The sequence below is a fragment of the Lepidochelys kempii genome, chromosome 11 (genome assembly GCF_965140265.1).
Source record: "Lepidochelys kempii isolate rLepKem1 chromosome 11, rLepKem1.hap2, whole genome shotgun sequence".
Lineage (NCBI taxonomy): Eukaryota > Metazoa > Chordata > Testudines > Cheloniidae > Lepidochelys > Lepidochelys kempii.
In genome coordinates, this window is record NC_133266.1 from 18,270,216 (window position 1) to 18,290,779 (window position 20,564).

The 20,564-nt window shown below is 41.0% G+C and overlaps 1 protein-coding gene across 1 annotated transcript in view; it reads left to right on the forward strand.

Annotated features, from left to right (window-relative positions):
• Positions 1-14,111, forward strand: part of ACMSD (aminocarboxymuconate semialdehyde decarboxylase) — a 59,005-nt gene extending 44,894 nt beyond the window's left edge. Inside the window, exons 9-10 of the mRNA XM_073305304.1 lie at positions 12,773-12,871; positions 13,566-14,111. Coding sequence (XP_073161405.1) covers positions 12,773-12,871; positions 13,566-13,628 — 162 coding nt within the window. The 3' untranslated portion in view covers positions 13,629-14,111. The remainder of the gene's footprint in view (positions 1-12,772; positions 12,872-13,565) is intronic.
• The last annotated feature ends 6,453 nt before the right edge of the window (positions 14,112-20,564 follow it).

Here is a 20,564-nt window from a genome sequence, read left to right on the forward strand (position 1 = left end):
GCAGCAGAACTGCGAGTCCTACGGCATGTTTGGCACACAGATATTCCCCATCAGGCTCAGTGCATGTAGGTTGTGAGCTCTCTGGAACTGCGACTGTCTTTTTTGTTACTTATCTGTAAAGTGCCTAGCACTGGGGCTCTGATCCTAGATTGGAGCTCTCAGATGCTACCATACAAATCATAATAATATAACATGTACATTCTATCCAGGCTTTTCTACTGTACTTTGTGATACTTTTTGGATCCAGGTTTCAGAGTAGCAGCCGTGTTAGTCTGTATTCACAAAAAGAAAAGGAGTACTTGTGGCACCTTAGAGACTAACAAATTTATTTGAGCATAAGCTTTCGTGAACAGCTGGTCAAGTCTTTCTCCTCGGTATTTTCAGCTCTATTGGGACAAACTCACCTGATCTATCAACACATAGCTACAGGAACAGAGCAACAAGTCCAGGAGACCCCTCGGCTGCGTCCTTGGATAATATGGGAAACAGTTTGGAAGGAGTTACAAGCAATGCTAGATCTCTGGGTAGGAGAATAATCTCACCGTGAGTGGAGGGGTCCTATATTGCTGGTACCGAAACCAGAGGACACAACATGCTTATCATTATATCCAAATTCAATGCATACCCAATGTCCACGGTAGATGAACTGTTGGAATGCCTAGAAGCAGCCAGATATATCACTACCCTGGATTTTACAAAATAGTACTGGCAGATCCCTTTGATGCCTGAGTCCTGGGAAAAGCTTTACTAGTTTTGCACCATGCCCTTTGGCTTCCATGGGGCTGCAGCTATGTTCCAATGATTGATGGACTGAGTGCTGTGGCCACACAGGGAGTAAGCAATGGCCTATCTTTATGACAGTTCTTGATAGCTAGAACTGGAACAACTGCACACAATACGTCACTCCTTGCTGGAGATGTAGGACTCACAGCAAACCCAGCGACATGCAAGGCATAAGAACAGCCATACTGGGTCACACCAATAGTCCATCTAGCCCAGTATCCTGTCTTCCGACAGTGGCCAATACCAGGTGCTTCAGAGGGAATGAACAGGACAGATAATCATCAAGTGGGGGGCGGGGGGGAACCACCTTAGAGTCAGCTTCTGCTTTTGGTGAATAAATGGCAGCCTCAGTGCTGCTTTATGTTGTATAAGTTTGTAATGGGCCTCGTAAGAGCAATTACACCCACCCCATTTAGCCCTGGCATGCCTCCCACACTTGAGAGGACCAGGAGCAGGTGATAAAGAGTCAGCCACACCAGCTTTACACTACTTGGGAATTCCCCTACACAAGGGACTCCTCAGCCAGAGCAGCACAAATGGCATGAAGGGGAAGCAAGGAGTGCTCATGGGTTTTTTCAGAAAACTTTTGATAAAATGTCATGAAACATTGTGGAATCCAAGCTTTGCTTGAACTAGTTAAACACATAACAAATTGAGATAATTTCTATCAGGCATAGGAGGTAGTAAGTGAATATATAATAAACTAGACAGGCAGGCTTCTGAAGGAGATACTAAAGGCCAAATGCTGCCACTCTTACTCATGTTGAATCACTTCTTTCTCCATGAGTAATTTCACTGATTCCAGTGTGATTACTTACAGAGTAAGGGGGCTGAAATCTGGACCTAAATAAATGGCAGCTTGACTTCCCATTGCAGTATTGCCAAACCCAAGCATTGTAAAAATTGTCAGACCCCCAAAATCACAAAATTGTCTTAAAAATCATGAGGGTTTTTTTAAATAACAAATGTTGGGTTCTTTTTCAATGTCTTCTGGTCTGTGCACTTTTAAGGTCATGTTTTAAAACTTTTCTCTGCATTCATATGGTGTTGGGAATTTACTTTTTTTTTTTAAATGAAAGCTGAGATTCTCACATAATCACTTGTCTCCAGAAGCTGGGACATTTAAAACCCCCCCACCATATACTGCAAGACTCGCAATGAAATCATGAGTAAAGCTAAGATTTTGTCATGGATATTTTTAGTAAAAGTCACAGCCAGGTTACAGGCAATAATGAAAAATTAACGGAAGCCTGTGACCTGTCGCTGACTTTCACTAAAAATATCCATGATAAAATGGGAAGGGACTGTGGCAGCTGCTAGTGGCTGGGAGCTCTCTGGCCCTCACCACCCATGGGGGCTCAGAGCTCCAGGGTCCCTCTGCCCCCACCCATGGTGGAGGGGAGCTGCAGAGCCCCTTGCCCCCTCCCCAGGGATGGGGATCTGCAGAAATCCCCCGCCACTGCAGCAGTATGGAACTGCGGGAGTCCCCCTGCCCATCCTTCGGCAGAGAGGAGTTGTGCGGGTCCCCTTGGCCCCCATGGTGGAGGAGATCTGTGCGGGTTCCCCTGCTGCCATCGCTGTGGGGAGCTGCCCCCTGCCCTGCCATGGTGGCCAGGAAGCTGCGGGGGTATCCATGCCCCACCGCAGCAGTGGGGAGAAGCGGGTGTCCCCCTGCTGCTGCCATGGGAAACTGCCAGGGTCCCCCTGCCGTCACTGCAGTGGGGAGCTGCCTGGCTCCCCCTGTGCTCCCCGTGGCGGCCAGGGGTTGCTGGGGTCCCCTGCCATCGCCACAGTGGGGAGCTGCCGGGGTCCCCCTGCTCTCCCCGTTGCAGCCAGGGACTATGGGGGTCCACCTCCCCAACCACAGTGGCCAGGAAGCTGCAGGGATCTCCCGGTCCCCCGCAGTGGCTGGGAGCTGTGGGGGTACCTGCTGTCTTAGGCGGTGGGGGTAAGCTCCCTACCGCTACAGGAGGCAGCAGGACTCTGCAGCTCCCAGCTGCAGGGGCTGAAGTCACAGAGGTCTTTGGAAGTCACAGATTCTGTGAATTCTGCAACCTCTGTGACAAAATCGTAGCCTTAATCATGAGCACTAGCAACACAGTAAATGTAAAATTAATGCATGGTGTTCAAAACAAAAAGAGAAATGACGTGATAAGGGGCTTGGTATGACACTGTAGGTTTTGCAGATGAAGGTTAGTAGTAGGACAAAGAAATCTCCAGTGCATAGCCAGAAACTAGGCTGAGAAGGCATCAGGTATGTGCACAGATATGCATAGACATAACTTAATGTATTTGGGGGACAGCCATCACCTGGAGTCAGAGTGTATTATGCTGACTAGGAGCCCTTAAATATTAAAAACCCAGAAACCGCTTTGAGTCATGTATCTTTAACTCCATCCCTCCAAAATTCCCTGTGCACGTTCTCAGTTAGTCAGAACCCACAGCATAGGTCAGTTAACTCTAGTGGAGGACTCCAGAGGTACATCTGTTAGGTGGAAGGGGAGCAGGCAGCAATGCAAGTTGCAGCAGCCTCCCATCCACCAGACAGCATACAGTAGGCCAAGGCAGAACAAGAAGCTGGGCAGTGCTGGCCAGGGGCATCACCAGGCTGGCCACAGAATAAAATAGTTCAGTGCATCCCCACATGACCTTGTCCTGGTAGGCTACTACAGGGCCCTCAGAAGAATGCAAAGCTGCCTCCTCCCAGCCAAAGCCTCCCAGGTGCAGCACCTCTGCTGTCTCCCTTGGGGTGAGTCCTGATAGGAAGGGGCACAAGGCTGGTGCCAGGAGGTATAATTGTGCACCAGCAAGAGTAAACCTGTATCTTTCTCTTTCCTCAATATATATTTGTACTATTGAAGCCCTGTTTGAAGCTCACTTGTTTCATATATTGACAATCTCTTTCATAGAATCATAGACTTTAAGGTCAGAAGGGACCATTATGATCATCTAGTCTGACCTCCTGCACAATGCAGGCCACAGAATCTCACCCACCCACTCCTGTAACAAACCTCTAACCTATGTCTGAGCTATTGAAGTCCTCAAATCGTGGTTTAAAGAATTCGAGGTGCAGAGAATCCTCCAGCAAGTGACCTGTGCCCCACGCTGCAGAGGAAGGCGAAAACCCCCCAGGGCCTCTGCCAATCTGCCCTGGAGGAAAATTCTTCCCCAACCCCAAATATGGCGATCAGCTAAACCCTGAGCATGTGGGCAAGACTCACCAGCCAGACACCCAGGAAAGAATTTTCTGTAGTAACTCAGATCCCACCCCATATAACATCCCATCACAGGTCATTGGACATATCTACCGCTAATAGTTGAAGATCAATTAATTGCCAAAATTAGGCTATCCCATCGTATCATCCCTTTCATAAACTTATCAAGCTTAGTCTTGAAGCCAGATATGTCTTTTGCCCCCACTGCTTCGCTTGGAAGGCTGTTCCAGAACTTCACTCCTCTGATGGTTAGAAACCTTCATCTAATTTCAAGTTTAAACTTCCTGATGGCCAATTTATATCCATTTGTTCTTGTGTCCACATTGGTACTGAGTTTAAATAATTCTTCTCCCTCCATGGTATTTATCCCTCTGATATATTTATAGAGCGCAATCATATCTCCTCTCAGTCTTCTTTTGGTTAAGCTAAACAAGCCAAGCTCTTTGAGTCTCCTTTCATAAGACAGGTTTTCCATTCCTCAGATCATCCTAGTAGTCCTCCTCTGTATCTGTTCCAGTTTGAATTCATCTTTCTTAAACATGGGAGACCAGAATTGCACACAATATTACAGATGAGGTCTCACCAGTGCCTTGTATAATGGTACTAACACCTCCTTATCTCTACTGGAAATACTTCGCCTGATGCATCCCAAGATTGCATTAGCTTTTTTCACTGCCATATCACATTGGCGGCTCCTAGTCATCCTGTGATCAACCAATACTCCGAGGTCCTTCTCTTCCTCTGTTACTTCCAAGTGATGCGTCCCCAGTTTATAACTAAAATTCTTGTTATTAATCCCTAAATGCATGACCTTGCACTTTTCACTATTAAATTTCATCCTATTACTATTACTCCAGTTTACAAGGTCATCCAGACCTTCCTGTATGATATCCCGGTCCTTCTCTGTATTGGCAATACCTCCCAGCTTTCTGTCATCCACAAACTTTATTAGCACACTCCCTCTTTTTGTGCCAAGGTCAGTAATAAAAAGATTAAATAAGATTGGTCCCAAAATCGATCCCTGAGGAACTCCACTAGTAACCTCCTTCCAGCCTGACAGTTCACCTTTCAGTGTGACCCATTGTAGTCTCCCCTTTAACCAGTTCCTTAACCACCTTTCAATTTATATATTGATCCCCATCTTTTCCAATTTAGCTAATCATTCCCCATATGGAACCGTATCAAATGCCTTGCTGAAATTAAGGTAAATTAGATCCACTGCATTTCCTTTGTCTAAAAAATATGTTACCTTCTCAAAGAAGGAGATTGGGTTGATTTGACACGATCTTCCTTTTGTAAAACCATGTTGTATTTTGTCCCAATTACCATTGACCTCAATGTCCTTAACTACTTTCTCCTTCAAAATTTTTTCTAAGACCTTGCATACTACAGCTGTCAAACTAACAGGCCTGTAGTTACCCGGATCACTTTTTTTTTCTTTTCTTAAAAATAGGAACTATGTTAGCAATTCTCCAGTCATATGGTACAACCCCTGAGTTTACAGATTCATTAAAAATTTTTGCTAATGGGCTTGCAATTTCATGTGCCAGTTCTTTTAATATTCTTGGATGAAGATTATCTGGGCTCCCCGATTTAGTCCCATTAAGCTGTTCAAGTTTGGCTTCTACCTTGGATGTGGTAATATCTACCTCCATGTCCTCCTTCCCATTTGTTGTCCTACCATTATCCCTAAGCTCCTCATTAAAGACTGAGGCAAAGGATTTGTTTAGATATTGGGCCATGTCTAGATTATCCTTAACCTCCACTCCATCCTCAGTGTTTAGTGGTCCCACTTCTTCTTTCTTTATTTTCTTCTTATTTATATGGCTATAGAACCTTTTACTATTGGTTTTAATTCCCTTTGCAAGGTCCATGGCACTCTACATGGCTTTTGGCCTTTCTGACTTTTTCTCTACATGTTCTGACCTCAATAAGGTAGCTTTCCTTGCTAATCCCTCCCATCTTCCACTCCTTGTAGGCTTTCTGCTTTTTCCTAATCACCTCTTTAAGATGCTTGCTCATCCAGCTTGGTCTACAATTCCTGCCTATGAATTATTTCCCCTTTCTTCGGATGCAGGCTTCTGATAGTTTCTGCAGCTTTGACTTGAAGTAATTCCAGGCCTCCTCCGCCTTTAGATCCACAAGTTCTTCAGTCCAATCCACTTCCCTAACTAATTTCCTTAATTTTTTTAAGTTAGCTCTTTTGAAATCAAAAACCCTAGTCACAGATCTATTTTTGTTTATCCTTCCATTTAGTTTGAACTGAATTAGCTCATGATCGCACGAACCAAAGTTGTCCCCTACAACCATTTCTTCTATGAGGTCCTCACTACTCACCAAAACCAAATCTAAAATGGCATCCCCTCTTGTTGGTTCAGCAACTGCTTGGTGAAGGAATCCATCAGCTATCGCATCCAGGAAAATCTGAGCCCTATTATTATTACTAGCACTTGTCCTCCAGTCTGTATCTGGGAAGTTAGTCTCCCATGATCACACAATTCCCATTAATATTTACTTCATTAAAAACATCAAAGAGGTCTTTATCCATATCGGATCCCGGAGGTCTATAGCACACCCTAAACACTATCCCAGGGGAGGCTCTAGTAGCTTTCTTCCCCAATGTGATTTTTGCCCGGACACTCTGTCTTATCCATTCCATCACGTCTTGTTTCTTTACAGTCTACCTCATCGTTGATATACAATGCTACTCCACCGCCTTTGCCTTTATTTCTGTCTTTCCTAAACAGCACCTACCCTTCAATACCTGTAGGCCAGTCATGACGACTATTCCCCCATGTTTCTGTTCTCCCTATAATATCTGGTTTCACTTCCTGCACCAGTAGCTCTAGTTCCTCCATTTTGTTACCTAGGCTCCTCGCACTGGTGTACAAACATCTTAATTTTTGCTGTTTAGCCTTGCTCACATTCTTTACCCGATTAGGCACGGTCATTCTTCCGCCAGTATCACCTATTAGACTGGTATGTACACTACTCTTCCTCCTTATGTCCATTCTCCTAACCACAGCTGTATCCTTTCTTACTTCGTTTTCTTCCCTCTCAATGTTAAAATCTGGCATGGAGATTACCTGGACATCTCCCAACCATCTCCCCCAGATTCCTAATTTAAAGCTCTCTTGATCAGTTGTGCCAGCCTCCAACCTAGAAGTCTATTTCCCTCCATACTCAGATGAAGGCCATCCTCTGTCCATGAATGCTTTCCAGTGGCCATACATCCCAAAGCCCTCCTTATAGCACCAGTGCCTGAGCCATCTGTTGAGCATCATAATCTTTTCACACCTTTGTTGCCCTTCTCTAGGAACAGGCAGAATCCCACTGGTGATCACCTGAGCCTCAATTTCCTTAAGTGTCTTCCCCAGCCTGGCACAGTCTCCGTTGATACGTTCCAGCGAGAATCTAGCTGTATCATTTGTTCCCACACGAAGGACAATCGGTGGATTCTTCACCACTCCCATTAGGATCCTCTTCAGCCTCATGTCCACATCCCATATCTTAGCACCTGGCAGACACCCTTCTGTTCTCTTGATCAGCTCTTGTTACAGACCTGTCTGTTCTTGTCAGTAAGGAGTCCCCAGTCATGTAGACCTGCCTTTTCCTGGTGACGGTGCGATTCTCCAGTCTATCCCCTGTTCCCTCTGGCTGCAAGTCCTCTCAATTTCTATTGTCCCTTGCAATTCCCTGTAACCCATCCCATGTCCTTCTGGGGCTCATATTTGGTGTTATCTCCATTGACTCTTGCCCTCTTCTTATAGGACTAGCTGCTCTTCTCTTCTTCCTTGCCCTCTCACCTTCAGTGACCACCTGCTGTGCCCCTTCTTCATTTTCCAACTTCGCAAACCTGTTCCTGAGCTCTATTTCTCCTTCACTAGCCCGTCTTCTCCTCTGCCTGGTTCTCTTAGTCATATACTTCCACTGTCCACTTTTCTCACCCAGCAGTATCCCCTCAGAGTTGTTCAGTCCTGCTTCCATCTGCAAGTCTGAGCTTTTCCCTTCAGCCTCCTCATGTCTTTGCTCCATCAACCACTCGAATCCCCTTCTAAACTCAACTAGAGTTTCCACCTGCATCTCCAATCCTCGGATCTTTTCTTCCATCAGCTCTATCAGGCGGCACTTCATGCAGACGAAACTCTTTTCGGGTACCCCATCCAGGATCATGTACATGTCACATCCAGTCATCTTCATTGTGTCTTCCACTGCTTGGGTCACTACCACTGCTGCCTCTGTATCTGTCATTGCCTTCTCACCTAAGTCAAATATCTTTTCCTCCAACAGAACTCCCACTCAAACTTCCCTGTTTACAGTTCTGTTTGCTGGCTCCTTTCTCACATAAAGTCACTAACTGAAAAAGAAGAGCCTGATGCTCTTTCAGATTCTGGTACTTTAAGTTTCAGGCCTTCTATCACTGTGAAACAAATTATGTTACAGTTACAGTTCTTTTGAGTAAAAATGTCCACGTAGGTTAATCACCAGCAGTTAGGGCTGTCAATTAGCCACAGTTAACTCAAGCGATTAACTCAAAATAAATTAACTGAATTAAAAAAATTAATCATGGTTAATTGCGGTTTTAGTTGCACTGTTAAACAATAATAGAATACTTATTATAAATAATAGAATGTTTATTATAAATATTTTTGGAAGTTTTCTACATTTTCAAATATATTGATTTCAATTACAATACAGAATACAAAGTGTACAGTGCTCACTTTATATTACAAATATTTTCACTGTAAAAAATATAAACAAAAGAAATAGTATTTTTCAATTCACCTCATAAAGTACTATAGTGCGATCTCTATCGTGAAAGTGCAACTTACAAATGTAGATTTTTTTTGTTCCATAACTGCACTCAAAACCAAAACAATGTAAAACTTTAGAGCCTACAAATCTACTCAGTCTTATTTCTTCTTCAGCCAATTGCTAAGACAAACAAGGTTGTTTACATTTACGGGAGATAATGCTGCCCGGTGAGAACAGGTGTTCACATGGCACTTTTATAGTTGGCATTGCCAGATATGCTAAACATTCATACGCCCCTTCATGTTTGTTTTGGCCACCATTCCAGAGGACATGCTTCCAAACTGATGACGCTTGTTAAAAAAATAACGTGTTAATTAAATTTGTGACTGAACTCCTTGGAGGAGAATTGTATGTCTCCTGCTCTGTGGTTTTACCCGCATTCTGTCATATATTTCATATTATAGCAGTCTCAGATGATGACCTAGTTGTTCAATTTAAGAACAGTTTTGCTGCAGATCTGACAAAACACAAAGAAGGTATCAATGTGAGATTTCTAAAGATAGCTGCAACACTCGACCTAACGTTTAAGAATCTGAAGTGCCTTCCAAAATCAGAGGAACAAGGTGTGGAACATGCTGTCAGAAGTCTGAAAAGAGCAACACTCCAATGCAGAAATTACTGAACCCAAACCACCAAAAATGAAAATCAACCTTCTGTTGGTGGCATCTGACTCAGATGATGAAAATGAACATGCATCAGTCCGCACTGCTTTGGATCGTTATCAATCAGAACTTGTAATCAGCATGGAAGTATGTCCTCTGGAATAATGCCCAAAGCATGAAGGGGCATACAAATGTTTAGCATATCTGGCACATAAATGCCTTGCAACTTCCACTACAACAGTGCAATGTGAATGCCTGTTCTCACTTTCAGGTGACATTGTAAATAAGAAGCGAGCAACATTATCTCCTGTAAATGTAAACAAACTTGTTTGCCTTAGCAATTGGCTGAAATAGAAGAAGGGCTGAATTGACTTGTAGGCTCTAAAGTTTTATATTGTTTTGTTTTTTAGTTCAGTTATGTATCAAAAAAAAATTCCACATTTGTAAGTTGCACTTTCACGATAGAGATCGCACTACAGTACTTGTATGAGGTGAGTTGAAAAATGCTATTTCTTTTGTTTTATCTTTTTTACAGTGCAAATATTTGTAATCAAATATAATAAAAGATAAGCACTGTACACTCTGTATTCTGTGTTGTAACGGAAATCAATATATTTGAAAATATAGAAAACATCCAAAAATATTTAAATAAATGGTATTCTATTATTGTTTAACAGTGCAATTAAAACTGTGATTAATTGCAATTTTTTTTAATCTCACAATTAATCACGATTAATTTTTTTAATTGTTTGACAGCCCTACCTGATATCTATGTCTTATTTAAAGCAGAGCTGCAATATTAAGTGGATCTATTCATATGTCAAACTACAAATCCTCAGTGGGAAAAAGGATTTACGCCATACTGTTAGATAATTAATAAATAACATCTTCAAAGTGCTTTATAAACATTAACTAATGAATCCTCACTATACTTCTGGGAGGGTGGTGGCTGTGAATAGGCATTACAGTCACCATTTTATAGACGGTGATAAAACCGAAGCACAGAGAAGCTGATTTGTCCAAAACCATTCAGCAAATCAGTGGCAGAGCTACAGTATTCTCAGAGGTCCTTATTTATCTGCAGTTCATCAGATCAGTTCATTGGTAGTACAGTGATCAGCTGTAAAATACTTTAAATCAGAGGAAACTAACAACAAAAACTAAATTGGGATAGTTTACATCAAAGATTCTAGTGAAAGAGGAACAAAAACCAGCATGTCAGACTTTCTTCTGTTCTGGCTCACATAAGGAACCTTAAATAAAAATGTAAGAATCTCCCTAGATTGGCTGATCTTATCTGACATGCTAAATTGAATTTCATTCTCCTTTCCAAATAAATCCATCTACTAATATTCTAGAGTATCTTATGTTGCACACAGAAGAAACGATGTTTCTCTCCCAGGTGTGTATTCTGGAGCAGAAAATGTCCCAATATCAGTAAAACATACTGTAAACCAAGTAGCATCCTGAGGTGTTTAAATACACAGACCCTAATACGTTTCTCATGTAAACTGTTCTCAGAAATTGTATTAGCAGAAAAAAATGGTATATATTCTCCTATTCTAATCTAACCCCAAGATTTTTGTAGCAAAGCAGATGTACACATACAAAATACAACCAATTTGCAGATTCTACACTTTCATATATCTTCTTGTATAGACCCCAGGGTGACACCTACTGGAGACAGAAAAAATAAGCAGCATTTGGCAAATAAGCAAAAGAAATCCTGTCCTAAAACACCTGAGAACATGCTTCATAACTTTATTTAAGTACTGCCAACCCCAAGCATTCAAAAGTTGTGGTTGTTGGATTTAGTATGCAGATGCTGGGTGGTGCTGATGGCCTGTGATATACAGGAGGTCAGACTAGATGATCTCGTGGTCCTTTCTGGCTCTAAACTCTGATTCTAAAAATATATGCAGTGTTGTTTTAACTGTGTTGACCCCAGGACAGAGAGACAAGGTCAGTGTGGTAATATCTTTTATTGGTCCAACTTCTGTTGGTGAGAGAGACAAGCTTTTGAGCCTACCTAGAGCTCTTCTTCAGGTCTGGGAACCTAATTCAGAGTGTCACTGCTAAACCAATCTTATTACAATGATCTGTAACCCACTAACAACACACACACACACCCAGCTGCTTCCCTCCCACCTCCTTTTCTCCCTATGACTGGAGGGGTGTTAATCAGCCACTTCACATTGGTCCCCTGATATGTGTTAACTGCTTATGCTAAAAATATCTGTTACACCTTGTATTGAACCGTGACACTCTAAGGCTATGTCTACACTAGCACTTTTGTTGGTAACTTTATTGTCAGTCAAGGTGTGAAAAAAACCACCCCCTGATGAACAAAAGTACAGGTACGGTATGGACAGCGCTATGTCGGTGGGAGACACTCTCCTGCCAACATAGCTACCACCGCTTGTTAGGGGTGGTTTAATTATGCCGGCGGGAGAGTCAGGAAGGCAGTAAGTTTTCACTTGGTAGATAGAGTTTGTGTGGACAACATATAGAACAAACTGGGGAAACCATCTGATCAAAAAGGTGTTTTAAACAGCCTAGTTAAAATTCTCTCCCCATCTCAATTGCACAGCTTTTAGTCTCTGGTCTCTTACAATGTCCTAATTCCATTAGTTTTCCAATTACCACAGAATCCTTCAAGGTACACAAGATATGGATTTCTAATGGGAAAATCAAGCAGAAATAAAACTAAGCTTTTTTTATGCTATCCTTTCAAATGTTCTGTACATACCATAAAGGAAATAAACCCATCTTTTCCCCTTTACAGGCAACTTAACTGTGGGACCACATGACCAAGAACCGGTCATGACCCCATTATGAATCAGTGTATCGCAGTCAACCCAGGTCAGAACCCAAAGAAGATTAGCATTGGATACTTTGTTTTATACATTTCAAGGCAATATCAGATTACTTCAGTTAACCAAACTAGGAAGGGTTTCATTGTTCAACACATTCCTGCAAAGGGATATATGTTCTTTCCATATGCCAAGGATTTACATGTTGAACTTTCCATGTATCAAGATGAAAATACACCCAAGCATAGCTAGCCCTTAAAATCATTGTTCTTGGGTTCAGTCAATCTCCCCCCTTCTATACAAAAATCAGTTCTTTCAAAATTGTTTGTACAAAATAAAGGAAACCTTGGGAAGTGTTCTTTTCAGGGTTTGGGGTTTTTTTTAGAGAACAAAACTTAGAATCTTAAGATGACTGAAACATAGATACTACAGAAAATCGGTGCGGCATATACTCATCATTGTATACTGTTTTTAAGAACCCCACAGAGGATATGCAGCTTTTTTATTTCATTATGAAATGCCCAACTTGTTTCTCTGTTTGCAGGACAAAGTTCTTTTGGGAACAGATTACCCTTTTCCACTGGGGGAACTAGAACCTGGAAAACTGATTGATTCTATGGAAGAGTTTGATAATGGACTAAAGGTACAATTCTTTACATTTTTTATTTCAGTTTTTAAGCTTCCATTTTTAGGGCCTGATCTAAGGTGCTAAGAAGTCAATGAGAGTTTTCCATTGACTTCAGAGGGCATGGGATCAGCCTCTTAGTCTTTAAGAACCAGTTCCCCACAGCACTGAAAGCACATGCACATGCTTGACTTCGATAATACTTAAGTATGTGCTTAAGTGCTTTGTTGAATAGGAATAGACTGCTGAATTAGGGCCTAAATGGCTTAGGAAAGCTGTGAGCTATGCAGCAAGCTTCTACAATACACTCCATAGTGAATCAGGAAATGAAGAGTGAACAATATGGCAGTGTGGAATTGTGCAGCCAAGGAGACAAGGGTGGGGACCCCAGAGCCAATATGAAGACACAGAGCCTTGTGGATCTCTTGGAATCTGTTCAGCTCTGTAGGAATCTACCAGGTCCCGAGAGTGGAAGCAGATCTCATTTTGTGGGACAGTTAGGGAAAACTCTCTGCCCCACCCCCATAGACTGATATGGGGGAATCCTCGTAAGATCATTTCATGGCTCCCGCATCCCAGGCCTCCTCCAGCAGGTAATTCCACAGAAAGAGATGTCCTGAGACATTATTAATAAAAACCTGTTTCCAGACCTTAGGTGTTAACATACACAACAGTTGTAAGTTTCTCTATAAAAATGTACATTCTTTTACAGGATAAACTCAAAGCTGGCAATGCTCTGGCATTTTTGGGTCTTGACAGAAAACAATTTGAATAACCTTAACAGAGACCAAATTTCAGCGATAATACTGTATCCTTTTATATATTTGTGTACGTGTATACACATGTGTATTGCTACCAAATCAATGTCAAATAAAATCTACATATAAATGATAGTATTTACTGGTATCCTCAAAGTAAAAGTAAGGGCACTAGAAATCCACATGTGGGAATTTCTGTGTCCTAAGGATTTAGGTTGTACCTGCAGATTTTTGGGATCCCTGCTTTTCTACAGAGATTTCATTTCTTTCAATTGTGATGATGATAATCTTCTGAATACAAATCAATGCAGAGTTATCAGTACCAGGTTTCTTGAAAAAACAAATAGCTCAATGAGAGTTGTGAATTTCCCCCATTTATTTCAGCTGTTAACTATTAACCCTAATGATCACAATGTAAATATTAATACATAAATAATTGACAGTGTGATTCAATGTTCCATTCACTTAAAAGGGTATTCTTCATGAATAAAGCTGCATGTTTTAAATGTGAAAATATATTAATAGTTGTTTCTAATTTTTTATTTTATGTTTTTATTCTCAGTCTAGAACACCTTCCCCAGCTGACAAAATTATTTTCTTTATCTAGAATGTCCCAGTTTTCTTGGATGGTGAAGGGTAGGTTGAAACCTGGGCTTTCAGTATTGTTGGGTGACTGCCTGGACAATCTCTTCCTAAAAGTATTTTTAAGTCGTCGGAAAGATAATGCTTTGCCCTTATTCTTTCCCCTTTCATTTGCTCAGGTTTCAGTACACTGCTACTTGCGATGTCATAATCTCACTAGTTCTCTAGTCTTCCAGAGAATCTTCCAGGAAAAGCAAGACAGACAAGACCTGAATTCCTAATGTAGCTGAACACCTCCACCCTACTTTACAGACTGAACCTGAAAGATGATATCTATGAGAATTGCTGGTGTTCAGCATCAGCCTGTGGTGAACTGCAAATGAAAAAAACTGAGCTTGCACCTGTTTTTGCTTCTTTGTAGTATATGAAAAAGCCTGAAAGGCTTAGAAGTCTTTTTTAAGGGTAAGGGGGGTTTTTTTTCCATTTTTTGCTTACTTTACACATTAGGATTCAGGTCTTATCTATATTATTTCTCTGAGAAGACTCTATGGAAGAGTACAGAAATTCAATGGGAGCTAAGGGTACTCAGCACCTCTTAGTAGACACTCAGCACCTCACAGCACCAGGCCCTTAGATAGATACATTCCAGGGTCTAAATTAATATCCTACGAAGGAATTTAGATGCCTAAAATCCCAGTTTTAGGTGACACAGTGATCCACAAAATCTCCACTTAGTTATTGCCTAACCCTATAGGTGCCTAAACTCAGTAGGTGCCTACGTTTTTGCAATAGAAGTTCCCTAGACACCTAGGTTTTTGCCTCTGGGCATGTGCACTGCTGCCTCATTCCAGGCACCTGGACAGCTATCTCCCACCTAAACCCCAGGTCAATCCACAAAGCATGGGAGGGTAAACATTCCTCTCCCAATCTTGGTGTAGGATCCAATCTGGAAAGCATGCTCAAAGGCTGCGTAACTTCACACAAAAACATCAGGGTAGGGGAAGAGAAGGAAGACAGGGACTTACTTTAGAACCTTTAGTCCAGTGGTTATGGTACTCATTCAAAATATGGAAGACCTCCTGTTTCAAGTTTGTCCTCTGCTTGATGAGAAGGGATTTGAACAAGGCTACTCGACCTCTCAGGTAAATTCCCTAGCTACTGGCATATAGAATGCTTCTCATTTTCTCAGACCCAATTAATATGTAATTAAAGTGGAACAACTTTAACAAGAGCAATGGAAAAAGACCCACGTGAGAATATCTAGTAGTCCAATGGCTAGGTCACTTACCCGAGAGGTAAGAAACCCCCATTCCGATCCCTTCTTCTCATCAGGCAGAGGGAAGACTTGAAGCAGGGGTCTCCTACATCCCATGTGGGTACTCTGCCACTGGGCTAAAGGTATAAGGGAGGCAGTTGCTGCTGCTTCATGAAGTTAGTCAACACATAACTACACCTTGCAAGAAACAACTTAGGCACCTAAGCCACCTGGCTCCAGAAGAGGGGTGTCTGGCTGTGGATTGTTAGAGATAAGGGCCTCCATGCATTCCAGACTTAGGCACCAAACTCTGTGAGAGGAGCAGGGTTAAGGACTCACCTCTCTCATTGGCATCTGCTATTGACTAGCTTAGGTGGGTTCTTGCTTAGCATGCTGGCTTTTGTGGATCCTGCTCTTAAGCACCTCTCTTACCATTCAACTTATGGGGAACCAGGGCACCTAACTCAAGCTTTGTGGATCACATTGTTGTTCCAGTAATTTTTCTAGGCACCTAAAAGGCAGCACTGCAACGCCTACATCCCTTTGTGGATCTGGGCCTAGATGTTTATGCATGAGGAAAAGGAAGCTACATAAAGTGGCTTCAGTTAAACTTAATTGCACTCAGTCCAGCAAGCCCTTCAATGGAAGTTCAGTGAGTAGAAGGCACAGAAGACATTGTCTTTCCTGTCAAACTCTCCTGTAAAGTCTGTAAGTATCTAAAGGATAAATTCTTCAGTTATTTAAATGTTAGATGATTTCTCCACCAACTTGTTTTAATTGAACTTCAAAGTGGAGAAAGGATGGCTTAATTCTCATAGCAGTCCCTTCCTCCCACCCTCCCCATAACCTTTTTAGCTTTGCTTCTTACAGATGTTTAAATAGACAAGGTGGGTGAGGTGATACATTCTTCCGTTGGTGAGAGAGACAAGCTTTCGAGCCACACAGAGATCTTCTTCAGGTCTGGGAAAGGAAGTTCCAGCTTCATAGCAAAATGCAAGGTGGAACAGATTGTTTAGCCTAAGTGGTTAGCACATATTGTAAAGGACCATTCAAATGCTTAAATGGATTTAAAAAATAAATACATCTTAACTGCTGAAATATTTTTAAAATCAGATTCATTCTCTTAAGCAAACCTTGATTTGCTATGTAATTAAAATACAATGCTTATGTCTTTGGGGACTACAGCTCTATATTAGTTAAGCATTATTATGATTTATTATTATTGAATACAGCTCTACTTTTTCTTAGTGCCTTCATTTCAGATTTTGCAGTCAAGGGCATATTCCCCTATTCATCTCCTATTTGTATTAATTTATATTTTACGGTGATATTGGTGTGCATGGCTCTTTAAGATAAATGAAAAGACCCCTTTCCCAAGGGGTTTACAATCTGAATTATACCATATACCTACAATTACATATTCATGGAAGAATATACCAAACTCTCTACCAGTGATTTTCAAAAGAATGAATGTAGGTGGGTTAGCCAGGTCACAACTGAAGTCATACAATTATTGTAAAATACAGTGGCTGTCACTGCACATATTGATTCAGATTCTTAAAGGCAGGAGTTTCCAAAGACTCCAGTTTGAAAAGTTTTGCCCACAAGTATGAAAGCATTGATGAGGTTCTAATTACAAACGCATATCACTGTAGTTAAAAATAGCGTCTGGAGCAGCTGAATCTTAAAGGTGATCAACAACTAGGCCCAGGGCCAGTTAGAGACAGAAAGATTACGTCATCCAGTTCATCTCTGTCATTGGAGGATTCTTGCCTATTCTACACTTACAGGTGTTCTGTCAAGTAAGTACTGGAGTATTTAATTGAACTAACCAGAACACAGTTCCAGGACTAAATATGAGACCAAAACACATCAGAATTCCATTGAGATGTAGTAGCATGAAGAGACTCCTCCAACTCTCATTCTGACCAATGATGGTCTGCACTATATAAGAACTAGATATTATCATCGGTAACATATCTCCATGACATAGCCTGCCTCTTTTCCCCTCCCTCTCTACAGCTAGAATCTCTACCTCCCCCAGTCTCTCATGGCAGGCATCATAAGGTGCCTCAGTCAGTTTGAGCACAGCACACATTGAGACCTGTTCTCCTTCCTAGTCCTGCTGCCCCTTTGCATAAATCTCTTCCTCTTCAGGTCTTGCTGTTCATGCTCTAAGGAACAGAAAAGAGGTACCACTAGTGGGTAGATCACTGGGACAAAAACAGAAAAAAAGTATCATCAGCAGGGTTGGAACTTTTAGATCCACTGCATAGACCACTGCCTCTTGAACTACTGGAAGAATTGGGCTGCTTGTGGTACTGTGATGAGTACAGCTATCTGCCAAGCAGCTGACCTGGGTTTGATTCCCAGCCAATTCAGTAATGAGTTTTAGGCAAGGGGGATGATCCAGTGGTTAGGGAACTAGCCTGGGATTCAGACAATGTGGGTGCCATTCCCTTCACTGACACAGACTTCCTGTATCTCAGTTCCCATTTGGAAAATAGCACTAAGAGAGGAACTGATAGAAATAGTAGGTTGTCATCTTCAGTGTAGACCAACAGAGGCAAAGCAGACATTTTCCAGTTGGTTTCACAGCAGTAGTATAACCTTGATAGTATTAATCACCATATATTTTTGACAGGTTCCCATGCCCCATTTAGGGCTAATGTCCCACCCTACGTCTCCATTTCCTTTCGTGTATAGGTCTCATGCCATCAGCTATTTTGAAAGGGGTTTTTTTATTTTATCTTTTTGTTTGGCCGAGGGAAATGTTGCATGCTTGTGCTTTGGTATGTTTGGCTGGATATTGTGAGAGCTTAAAGGAAAGGAGTTTTTTTTTAAAAAAGCAAGATTTTTGGTTAGGTTTAGCGATCGGCCATTTTGAAAGAAAAAAATTACGATTATTTTTGGACAGAGGAAATGTTGTGTGCTTGTTTTTTGAAAAGTTTAGAGAAAAAGCATGAAAGACTAGAGGCTGGTTATGAAAGATTTACAAAAAGAAAGATTTTGGTTAGGTTTAGAGGAAAAAGGGAAATAAAGGTTATTAAATAGCAGACAGCAGCAATAGTTTTAAAGATTATGATAAAAAGATCCTTTTTTATCATTAAAAAAGACAAGAGAAAAACAAGTTATTTTGAAATAAAAGAGGAAAATACAAAGGTAGGCTAATAATATAGCATTTAAAATGAGTTATTTTGAAATATTAAATAAAAAGTAAAAATATAAAGATAGGTTATTACGTTAAAAGAGAGCACATGATAGAATAAAGGGAATTTTAACATTTATTAAGCCTGTGTTTAGTGCACAGGCTTGTGTAAACGTGGAGTTTGATGTAAAGATGAGTAAGCCCATGGTAAAAAGATGATTTTTGTTGGAATTAAAAAATAATAATAGAGTAAAAAAGAATTTAAAAAACAGAAAAACTTAAAGAATAGAGGAACATTCTGTGTCTAGTGACACAGGCTAGTGTAAGAGTGGAGTTTGTTGTAAAGATCAGTAAGCGCATGGTAAAAAGATATTTGTTAAAATTAATAAAAACTTCAGAGAAAGAGGAGATTATAAAGGTAAAAAAGAATTAAGTTGAAAGAAAGCAGATGACAGAAAAAAGGGAATTTTAAATTTTTTATAAGCTTGTTGTAAAGATCAGTAAGCACATGGTAAAAAGATTCTTTTTTGTTAGAATTTAAAAGGAATTTAAAGAATAACAGGAGTTATTTTAAAATAAATTAAATATTAAAAGAAGAACTATAAAGGTAGGTTGAGAGAGGAGCATTTTAAAAAGCTTTAAAATATTGAACAAGAGGAAAATATAAAGGTAGGTTAGAAAAGAGCATTTTAAAAGTTATGAAATATTAAATAAAAAAGAAAAAGATAAAGATAAATTATTAGGTTAAAAGCAGATGGCAGAATAAAGGGAATTTTAACATTTTTTACAAAGTGGGGCTTGGTCAGTAAGCACATGGTAAAAAGATCCTTTTTTTAAGTGAGTACGTTACATGGTTGAGTGACTGAGAGAAAGATCCTTTTTTCTGTTAGCGAGAGAGGTAAGTATAGAGGAGGAGAGGGAGGGAGAGAGAGAGAGGGAAAAAAGCAATAACCTTACCCTTGTGTCTTCCCTGCGGAGAGAGCTCCCAAGGCTCACAGCCCCTCAAGCTAGTTACCTCCGCCTCTGGGTCAGACCAATCAGAAGCTGTTCTGCCTCAAAAACATTTTCCTAAACCAATCCTATTGTCCCAAGATTTTTAGACAAGAGCCATCTCCCTCCTCTCCCCTTGCTACCACCCCCCCTTTAACTGCCTTATTCTTATCTAAAAAAACAAACAGACCCCCCCAAGCATTTTTCCCACCATATAGCACTTTTACATAGGTGCTTTAATAAAACTATAAGCCCTTAGTAACAAACATTTTTTTTTAAGGTTTCAGAGTAACAGCCGTGTTAGTCTGTATTCGCAAAAAGAAAAGGAGTACTTGTGGCACCTTAGAGACTAACCAATTTATTTGAGCATAAGCTTTCATGAGCTACAGCTCACTTCATCGGATGCATACTGTGGAAAGTATAGAAGATCTTTTTATACACACAAAGCATGAAAAAATGGGTGTTTACCACTACAAAAGGTTTTCTCTCCCCCCACCCCACTCTCCTGCTGGTAATAGCTTATCTAAAGTGATCACTCTCCTTACAATGTGTATGATAATCAAGGTGGGCCATTTCCAGCACAAATCCAGGGTTTAACAAGAATGTCTGAGGAGGGGGAGGGGGTAGGAAAAAACAAGGGGAAATAGGTTATCTTGCATAATGACTTAGCCACTCCCAGTCTCTATTCAAGCCTAAATTAATTGTATCCAATTTGCAAATGAATTCCAATTCAACAGTCTCTCGCTGGAGTCTGGTTTTGAAGTTTTTTTGTTGTAATATCGCAACTTTCATGTCTGTAATCACGTGACCAGAGAGACTCCAGCGAGAGACTGTTGAATTGGAATTCATTTGCAAATTGGATACAATTAATTTAGGCTTGAATAGAGACTGGGAGTGGCTAAGTCATTATGCAAGATAACCTATTTCCCCTTGTTTTTTCCTACCCCCTCCCCCTCCTCAGACATTCTTGTTAAACCC